At 37.6% G+C, this 10,544-nt stretch overlaps 1 protein-coding gene across 1 annotated transcript; it reads left to right on the top strand.

Annotated features, from left to right (window-relative positions):
* LOC102187315 (olfactory receptor 2G2-like) lies at positions 9,615-10,544 on the top strand. The gene has a single exon (XM_005682832.2). It carries the CDS (start codon positions 9,615-9,617, stop codon positions 10,542-10,544), a length of 930 nt encoding a protein of 309 aa, XP_005682889.2.

The raw sequence follows: 10,544 nt of genomic DNA, 5'->3' as shown, positions 1-10,544 counted from the left end.
GAGTCGGACTATAAAGAAAGCTGAGAGCCAAAAAGTTGATGCTTTTGAACTGTGGCGTTGGAGAAGACTCTTGAGAGTCCCTTGGACTGCAAGGAGATCCAACCAGTGCATCCTAAAGGAAATCAGTCCTGAATATTCATTGGTAAGACTGATGCTGTAGGTGAAACACCAATACTTTGGCCACCTAATGTGAAGAACTGACTCATTTGAAAAGACCCTGATGCTGGGAAAGATTGAAGGCTGGAGGAGAAGAGGACGACTGAGAATGAGATGGCTGGATGATCACCAACTCAAGGGACATGAGTTTAAGTAGGTTCCCAGAGTTGTTAATAGACAGGGAAGCCTGATGTGCTGCAGTCCATGGGGTCGCAAAGAGTCGGACATGACTGAGGGACTGAAATGAACTGAACTGTGTTGTCTAACAGGAACTAACATAGAATTGCAGGTCATTTCTACTTCAAAATAAATTTAAAAATACTGTAGAAGAGAATATCAGATTTGTGATTGCCAGAGGCAGAGAGTGCTGTGAAACGGAACTGAATCAAGGTAGTCAAAATGCATAAACTTCCAGTTATAAGATAATTAAGTACTGGGATATAATGTACAAAATGATTGAATTACAGTGCTGTGTGTTATATATGAAAGCTGTTAAGAGAGTAAATCCTAAGAAATCTCATCACAAGGAAAAAAATTTCTATTTCTCATATTTGTTTGTATATGAGATGACAAATATTCACTAAACTTATAATGATAATCATTTCATGATATGTAATTCAAGTCATTATACTCTATACCTTAAACTTATGCTACAGTGCTGGGCGTCAATTATATTTCCATTAAATTGGAAGAAAAAAAAAGACTTAAAGTGACAGCAAAACACATGACCCAAAACTGTGTGGTTTGCTAGTAGACTGTAGGTGTCCTATAGCTTAAATTATACCAGCAACTGTACGCTGTTAACTAGCAACAATTTCGATTTCTTTTTTGAATTAATTGAAATCTACGATACTTGTATTTAAAGTAAAGCCATGAAAAAAAAATAAAGTAAAGCCATGGATTAAAATATAGGTTTAAATTTATATATATATTTAAATATATATATATATATAAACTTTCCAAAGCAGAAGCCTTCAGGATTACATACTCAGTAATTAATTCTATCAAACTTTTAAAAAATAAATGGAATTTAGAAAGATGGTAACGATAACCCTGTATACGAGACAGCAAGAGACACAGATGTATAGAACAGTCTTTTGGACTCTGTGGGAGAGGGAGAGGGTGGGATGATTTGGGAGAATGGCATTGAAACATGTATAATATCATACAAGAAATGAATCGCCAGTCTAGGTTCGATGCAGGATACAGGATGCTTGGGGCTGGTGCACTGGATTGACCCAGAGGGATGGTATGGGGAGGGAGGTGGAAGGGGGGTTCAGGATTGGGAATATGTGTCACCTGTGGCGGATTCATGTTGATATATGGCAAAACCGATACAATATTATAAAGTAAAAAAAAAAAAGAAAACAATAAATGGTAGTCATCTCCAGAGATACTATTGAAATTTTCTAGGCTATTAAAAATGTTTCAAATGACCAAAAAATATGACTTTGGGGATTACAATGAATTGTTCTCCTTGGCCATCTTCTGTTAATGAGTATTTCCTGGTGGAGCACAGTATCCCAGAGGACAAATGCATGATCTCTCTGTAGTATGCAAAGCATCCACACTTCAGGAAAATTGACAATTTCATAATAAATTGTGTTTATTCTCTGAACACCACATGAGGCAGAACATTTTTACATACTCCAAAGGTTGTGCTACTCTAAACATGCATTATTATTAAGACAATATGCTTTTTAAATAGCTAATATTTCCTCAAAATTTAAATGTTACAACATCTGGAAGGATAACTGCTAAATATGTTTCATAGAATTCTGCTTGAACTATCATGGTGACTAAAGAAGAATGCCCATGCTTTAAGAGTTGGATAAAGTGAGGGATTTCATTTAATTGCTACCAAATTATAATCATAAATTTACTACTTCAGAGAGATTTCTAAAGCATTTATAGTAGCTTCTTTTAAGAGTCATAAATTTGGTTATAGTCTGTTGACTTAAAAATCTTTTTAAAATTAAACTTAAAAAGTATTTTAATCTTTCTTTAAAGCATAGAAATATAGAAATATTTTAATTTTCATTCATTTTTACAGAAGTGGCAACAGAAACATATAGAGATGAAACCATAAATTCAAGGAACTTTAATGAGTTGGCAGCAGATAATTTTGGACTAACGTCACCACTAAGTGGGGAAAAGGTAAGTGGGTAGTTCAATTCAGTTCAGTCACTCAGTCGTGTCCGACTCTTTGCAACCCCATGAACCACAGCATGCCAGGCCTCCCTGTCCATTACCAACTCTGGGTAATACATTTCTAAAGAAGAGATGTCAATGAGTTTGTAAGAGATTGACTACTGTGTGGCTTCCAAAAGTTCATTGGTTTGGTGTATTCATGAAAATACAGTGTTCTTTCCCTGCTTTGTGGGCTTAAGTTATATTTCTTTAATAGTTGATACTCAGCATTAAAATTATATAGCAGCAAAGTATTCCTCTCCTGGACAATGCTTAAGTTGGGGTTATAATAAGAATTAAATTTGTGTATCCCAGCCCTTTCACAGTTCAATTTTTCTCCATTCTTTCATTTTATTTTAGGGAAAAGGGAAAATTAGTAAAAGGGGAAAATGACATACTAAGATCAAACCAAATGAATGATGCAGGAATGGTACAAGTCTCCTATGATAGAATGGTCAGCTATGAACTCCACACTAGGCGTCTCAGAAGCAATTATACATAAAGTCTTTATATCAGCAACTTTATGGGTAAGTTTTGTAACATTTTTCCAATACCCTTTACTCTTGTAAGCAACATTTAAATATTTCACAATATCTAATCAGATAACCCCAATACACATTGCTTACAGCAGGCTATGCTTAGATCTGGTTTAGGGTTCACTCAACTGAACAGTAGAAACATCTGTACTGCTACCTCTTTCCCTACATTCATGTGTGGTGTGTACTTCTGAATCAGAAAATATCACCATAAGATTAAACTCTCAACATTGGCTTCATTCATGCTCGGTTTTGCTCATCTGACTAAGTGAATATCCCTAGCTCCAAAAGCTGCAAAGATATATCATATGTGCCAGTTTCCCGACAACTGTATTTCTTTTAATCCTTATCTTCTTTCCCAGTGTTGCTCTCTATCTCTATTATTTGTCAGAATGCCACCTGCCACTGGCTCTGTCTATATGCTCTTATTAAATTTTCCTTCCTCTCTTCACCTCAGAGCAGAATATGCAGATATGTATATATGAAACTGGTTTTGGTATACCGCCATTGTGACACTGCTTCCCATCTGTGGTCTTGGAGTGTTTGAATGTAAATATCTGAGAGCTCTCCAAGGTATTAGCACAGCCTGGAAGGCTTGAAGCTAAAATTCAAAACAGGGCAGTTTTCACCAAAATAAATCTCTTAACAGAAAGAGTTAATGAATGAGACACTAAAGAGATGACTTAGAAGGTAGTTGTAGTTGCATAGCCATTACACGTATGCCCATTTCTTGCATCTTAGCAAGAACCCAGGAGGCCAGCACAGCGTGAGGAGTTTGGGAGTACAAACACCTGGGCTCAGATTCCAGCTTTGACACTAAAGTCTCCTTGAACTTGTTACTTCTCCACTCTCAGCATCAATTTTCTCATCTTTATTGATAAGAATAGCAAAAACCACTAGTCTTATAGAGAGAATTAAACAGGTTCACAGAATGCACATAACTCAGAACAGAGTTTGGTGTATGATGAGACCTCTGTGTCTCATTCATTATGTACTCATGATTGAATTACTGACTTTCAGTGATATTTATAAAACATATTTTAATTCCTCATGGCAATATATCTTATATGCATGGAAAAAACTGATGGTAATATCCTAACTTTATATATAAAGACACTTAATTCTTGGGACATAAAACCAGTTCCCAAAGTTAGCCAAGTAGTCAGGGATCACTCTTAGAGCAAATGCCAAATCTCATGTTTTATCTAGTGAATTCCTAGGCAACTTCACAGATTGCAGTCCTGTCCTGACATCCTCTCAGAATCAATGCAACATAAACAGCCAAGACATTTTTCTCTGGTTCAGAAATGGTAAGAGCAGGCAGAACTTTCTGCAGCAAAGTATTGAGACCAGGCCATGCATTTTCTTTTCTAAGTGAAAAGCAGCTTCCAAACTCAACTATGAGAGCTGCAGTTCTCTGAATATCATGTAACAAACATTTGTAGATAAAGAGAAAACCCATTTGGAATTCTCTTATCAGAATGGCCTGTTTAGTAGTACCATGAGATGTTTGTTTTTATTTTCAAAGACATGAATTGGATCAGAGACAGTGGAAGGTAAAGCAAGAGGTCAGCAGACACTTACCTTTTCCTTCTTGCTGTTTTAGATCCCATTTCTATCACCTAGCCTCTGCTAAAGTCTTCAGAATAATTGCCTGACATCTCCATTCATAAAATTACCCACATGGTTGTCACAGTTTGTAAAAATGCTGTGTGGATTTCTAGTACCTAAACACTCCAAGATCAATCAACTGCTGGTTGCAGCTTCTCTATCCCTCTGCTCTTTCCAGCTCTTGCACTTTAAGCTCCAGGCAATAATTTTCAGCTTCACTGATGATACCAGCTTATTTCAAGTCTGTTTTTTTTTTAAAAACTCATCAGACTGCTGCTGCTTCTTGAATTAAACTTGTGCAACTCAAGAGCACTCTATAATCTTAAAAGCTCAACTCAAATACACTTTCTGAAATTTTTCTTTTATCTCTATTTTTTCTCCCCTCTGTTAGTTATTATAGAATGGAATAAGATTTGCTAAGGAACTATACCTAAAACTTCTCATTGTGCTTACTTCTTGAGTATGCTTGTGCTTCTACTAGCCAGCAAAATTTCTGATACAAAATTCATGTTTTTTAAAATTTAATATTCCCCTTATATAGCACAGAATGTAGTATATATACAATAAATTTTGGTGGATACATTAGCTGATACAATGTCCAAGAGAAATAGTTAATTTGTAGTTATTCACCTAACATGTATAAATACTTTAATACATGCTGTTAAAAGGATAAGAAAACTGGTCCTCAATGTGTTTATGACTGAATAGAGTATAAAAATTAAGTATATATAGATTTGATATTGATGAAAAAGAGATGAAAACCTCAATCTTGATTCATTCTAAGTTGTTTTGTTTTCAAGGTAGATGGAAAATCTCTGATCAATAGACCAGGTATCATGGGATAACTGATGATATTACACACTGGTATTCTCTACTTTAGCCCCTTCCCTTTATTACAGTCTTCTTTCTGAATATTTAGATCTTTTTCTTTGTCATTCATTATATTATAATGTAATATTTGAATATGTATTATAAGTTCATTATTCTAGGTCTTCTGTCTTGTATTTCATATATAATGAAGCATAATATATAATTATATATAATGGAATAAATAATAAATGTATATTACTATATAAATATGTAAAATATTTCATATATTAAATGATAAAAGATAAATATATTATTAGATAAGCCACAAGCTCTTCTTTTAAAATTTTATTTGAAAGTGACAGTGTTAGTTGCTCAGTCATGTTTGACTCTTTATGACCCTGTGGACAATAGCGTCTGTCCATGGAATACTCCAGGCAAGAACACTGGAGCGGGTTCCCATTCCCATCTTTAGGAGATCTTCCCAACCCAGGGATCAAACCTGGGTCTTTCATGTAGGAGGCAGATTGTTTACCATCTGAGCCACCAGGGAAGCCCAAGTTTTATTTCTTCTCGACCCAGGAATCGAACCTGGGTCTCCTGCATTGCAGGCAGACTCTTTACGGTCTGAGCCACCAGGGAAGCCTTAAGTTTTATTTATACATATTTATATATTGATTTTGACTTAACAATTATTTTTTGGAAACTATGCTAGATATGAAGGACATCAAGATAGTAGACATCACATTCAATACTCTTTAATGCTAATAATGTATAAGTATAGAAATACAGAGTTGTAGAAATGAATTGCAAAAGTGACTTCTGTAAAGATTTGCCAAAATGCTGATTAAATTGAGTCTTAAAGAATGCAAAAATATCTAAGCAGATGATGAGTATGAGTATGTAGTATCTGTATGAGTGAATACTATTAAAAATACCGTATGCAGTAAAACTTAACAATGGAAAACCACATTCTAAGTTTGGAGAACTGAAAGTGTTTCCTTCTAAGGCTTGGAAGGAGTTGCCAAAAGCCACCACGTTTGGCTTCGGCATGATTATTGAGGGGCTAGTAAACTACATGAAGGACTCTTGACCTTGCATTTTAACACTCTCACCCATACATGAAATACAGTATTTACTCACACCTTTATCCCCAACCAAAGCACTGCCATTCTAGATCCGCTATCTCAAACAGTCCTTACATTATCACTGTAAATTAGAACTATTCATCATCTCCATGTTGCAGTAAAGTAAACCAAAGCCCAGTGACCTCTAGAGACTTATTCAAGATATACAATTAAGATGTAAAAGACCAAGACTTAAACCTTATCTGCCTCCAAAATCCTTGACTTTTCATCATGCTCCATAGACTTCCATTAACACAAGGAGAAGCAATGATTGCATGTGTATCTAAGCACAATAAATATGACTTTGGTGGTGTCTTGGTGGATTTTAATGATACAAAAGAGAAATTTTGAAAACCTGTGCTAAGACAACATACTTAGTGGTAAAAGAGATATAGTTTAAAAAATAAAAAAACTTGACAGGATTGTTTTTAAATAAAAACTTCAGGACAAAAATTTAAGGTCTTAAAGTGTTACCCTTTTCAGCTACATTTGTATTTTAAAAGAGACTTGGGGAGTGATAATGATTAATTTGCCATAAGTTCTTCAAACATCCAGAGTTTTGACACTTGGCTGGGGATAGTGCTTATATTCATTCAGCTGTCCTAATATGACCAACCTAGATAGCATATTCAAAAGCAGAGACATTACTTTGCTGACTAAGGTCCATCTAGTCAAGGCTATGGTTTTTCCTGTGGTCATGTATGGATGAGGAGTTGGACTGTGAAGAAAGCTGAGCGCCGACGAATTGATGCTTTTGAACTGTGGTGTTGGAGAAGACTCTTGAGAGTCCCTTGGACTTCAAGGAGACCCAACCAGTCCATTCTGAAGGACATCAGCCCTGGGATTTCTTTGGAAGGAATGATGCTAAAGCTGAAACTCCAGTACTTTGGCCACCTCATGCAAAGAGTTGACTCATTGGAAAAGACTCGGATGCTGGGAGGGATTGGGGGCAGGAGGAGAAGGGGACGACAGTGGATGAGATGGCTGGATGGCATCACGGACTCGATGGGTGTGAGTCTGAGTGAACTCCGGGAGTTGGTGATGGACAGAGAGGCCTGGCGCGCTGCGACTCATGGGGTCGCAAAGAGTCGGACATGACTGAGCGACCGAACTGAACTGAACTGAATCATATTATTATGCAATTGCCATAATCATAAAAGTTATATATATGATTTATGTGTTTATATAGGATCTTAATTATGACTAGGTGTCAAATGAGTAGCTGGTAACAATATGTCATAGGTTTGGTGAGACTCTAGGTCAAAGTCTTCATGATAATAAAGGCACCAAAAAGTGGTTTTAAATTTTGTTCTTGAACACTGTAGAAATGATCAGTCTGTTTTTCCAGGCCTCAGCTGACTTGGAACTGAATTGATGCACACTGTTCTTAACTACTCAATCTTCTAATTTCATTATGTGCAAAACTTCAATAATTTTAACTTCTTCCTATTCACTGGCTCAATATCCCAATGGTAGTTAAATCCTAATAATTTTCACTTCATGCTCTGAAGCATTTCTTGCATCCTATTGATATCAACTTCACTGTCTCTAATTGTGATTGTCTACACCGTTATGTTATGGACTTCCCAGGTAAAGCTAGTAGTAAAGAACCCACCTGCCAATTCAGGAGACACAAGAAATGTAGATTTGATCTCTGGGTCGGGAAGATCCCCTGGAGGAAGGCACGGCAACCCACTCCAGTTTTCTTGTCTGGAAAATCCCATGGGCAGAGGAGCCTGGTGGGCTCCTTATGGACCTTATGTGTCCATAAGGTCACAAAGAGTTGGACACTACTGAAGTGAGTTAGCATGACACTGTTATTATTAGCTGCCTACATAGTTTCTGGACTAGGCTACCTTCTGTTTTAAATTATTCTACACTGTGCAGGCATATTTATCTAGCAAAGGAAAATTTAAAGCAAACCAAAACCCTCCTACAAAGCCTAGGCTATGCAGATAATATGTATTGATATTGGTATCCTTGTAAAAGTGAGTCAAATTTACCTTGTATCCTATTCTGTTATGTGGCATAGTCAATAAGCAATAATCATGCTTCAAATTTAGTTCCTTTTTCCTATGACATCCTATAATGTACTCTCCATTTCTATACTCATTTCTTTTTAAAAATACTTTTATTTATTTTTGACTATGTTCAGTCTTTGTTACCATGTGAGCTTTACTCTAGTTATGGAGAGTGGGGGCTATTCTCTAGCTGCAGTGCCACGTGGGCTCAGTAGTTGCGGCTCCTGGGCGCTAGAGCACAGGCTCAATAGTTGTGTCACCTGGGCTCAGCTGCTCCATGGCACGTGGGATCAGCCAGGATCAGGGATCGAATCCGTATCTCCTGTATTGGCTGGTGGATTCTTTACCACTGAGTCACTAGGGAAGCCCTCTATATTTATATCTTACCGTCAAGACATGGTTTATTCTTTGATTGTTCTCATCTTCTTGAGAGCACAGTTGATTCAATCTAAGCCTTGTCCTCTACAGATTCTTCTCCCTACTCTACATTCTCATAAGTACACTGCTTATACAGATAAGATGCATAGTCTCACATGTTTCATCATGATCCTAACTTACTTAATCTATTTGGTAGATTCTGATAATGCACATTGATGTTTATAATTCCTACATTCATTTCCTACAAAATTCCATTACTTTTATATAGAAAAAAATGATATTGATGAAAAGGTGTTGAGAATTTCAGCCTTGATGCATTTTAAAACTTTGGTTTTATCCTCAAGATAAATGGAAAACCTGTGATCAACAGATCAGGCATGCCACTTCACAAGATAACCAATGATATCATACTCCAGTATCCTCTACTTTGGCCCTTTCTCTTTACCTATATCCAAAGTCTTATTTCTCAATATCTAGATCTTAATTCCCTGGTGGCTCAGATGGTAAAAGCGGCTGCCTACAATGTGGGAGACCCAGGTTCGATTCCTGGGTCAGGGAGACCCCCTGGAGAAGGAAATGGCAACCCACTCCTGTATTCTTGGAAAATGCCATAAACAGAGGAGCCTCGTAGGCTACAGTCCATGGGGTCGCAAAGAGTCGGACACGACTGAGCAGCTTCATTTTCTTTCTTTCTAGATCTTAATTGCCAAGGGAATTGCTGTAAAATGCTTTCAGTTTCTGTTTAATGTGACTTCATCACTCTGGAGTGAATAATCAAAGCAAGAGGAATGCAGTGGACCAATGACAGCAGACTCCTTGGGTTCATCCTGGTAGGTTTTTCTGACCAACCTCAATTAGAGCTCATTCTCTTTGGGGTAATCTTGTTTCTTTACTTCATGACGCTCCTTGGCAACTCTACCATCATCCTCGTATCCCTCTTGGATTCTAAACTCCATAATCCCATGTACTTTTTCCTCTCCCATCTCTCCTTCCTGGACCTCTGCTTTACCAGCAGTATTGTTCCTCAGCTTTTGGTCAACCTGGGGAGTTCAGATAAGTCTATCACATATGGTGGCTGTGTGGTTCAGCTCTATGTCTCCCTTGCCCTGGGATCCACGGAGTGTGTCCTTCTGGCTGTAATGTCCTATGACCGTTATGTTGCAGTCTGCCGTCCTCTGCATTATGCCTTTGTCATGCACCCTCAGGTCTGTAGCATCCTGGCCTCTATGGCGTGGCTCAGTGGGGTGACGACCACCCTCATACAGTCCACCCTCACCCTACAACTCCCCTTTTGTGGGAATCGCAAAGTGGATCATTTCTTCTGTGAAGTTCCTGTGCTCATCAAGTTGGCTTGTGTGGACACCACTTTCAACCAGGCAGAACTCTTTGTGGCTAGTGTCTTATTCTTGGTGGTGCCGTTGTCACTCATCTTGATGTCCTATGGGAACATTGCTCAAGCAGTTCTGAAGATAAAGTCAGCCATTGGACGACGTAAAGCATTTAGGACCTGCTCTTCCCACGTGATGGTTGTCATCATCTTCTATGGAACCATTACCTTCATGTATCTCCAGCCAGCCAAGAGTAGATCCAAGGACCAGGGAAAGTTTGTGTCTTTCTTCTACACTGTGGTGACGCCCATGCTTAACCCCCTTATTTATACCCTGAGAAATAAGGAAGTCAAAGCAGCACTGAAAAAATTTATGGGGAAAACTTTATGA

This window comes from Capra hircus, chromosome 7, assembly GCF_001704415.2.
Source record: "Capra hircus breed San Clemente chromosome 7, ASM170441v1, whole genome shotgun sequence".
NCBI classification, from domain to species: Eukaryota; Metazoa; Chordata; class Mammalia; order Artiodactyla; family Bovidae; genus Capra; species Capra hircus.
This window is presented reverse-complemented; position numbering and strand designations above follow the sequence as displayed.

Excerpts from the sequence above, each read along its gene's own strand:
- LOC102187315 (XM_005682832.2), top strand. The coding sequence starts at position 9,615 with ATGCAGTGGACCAATGACAGCAGACTCCTTGGGTTCATCCTGGTAGGT.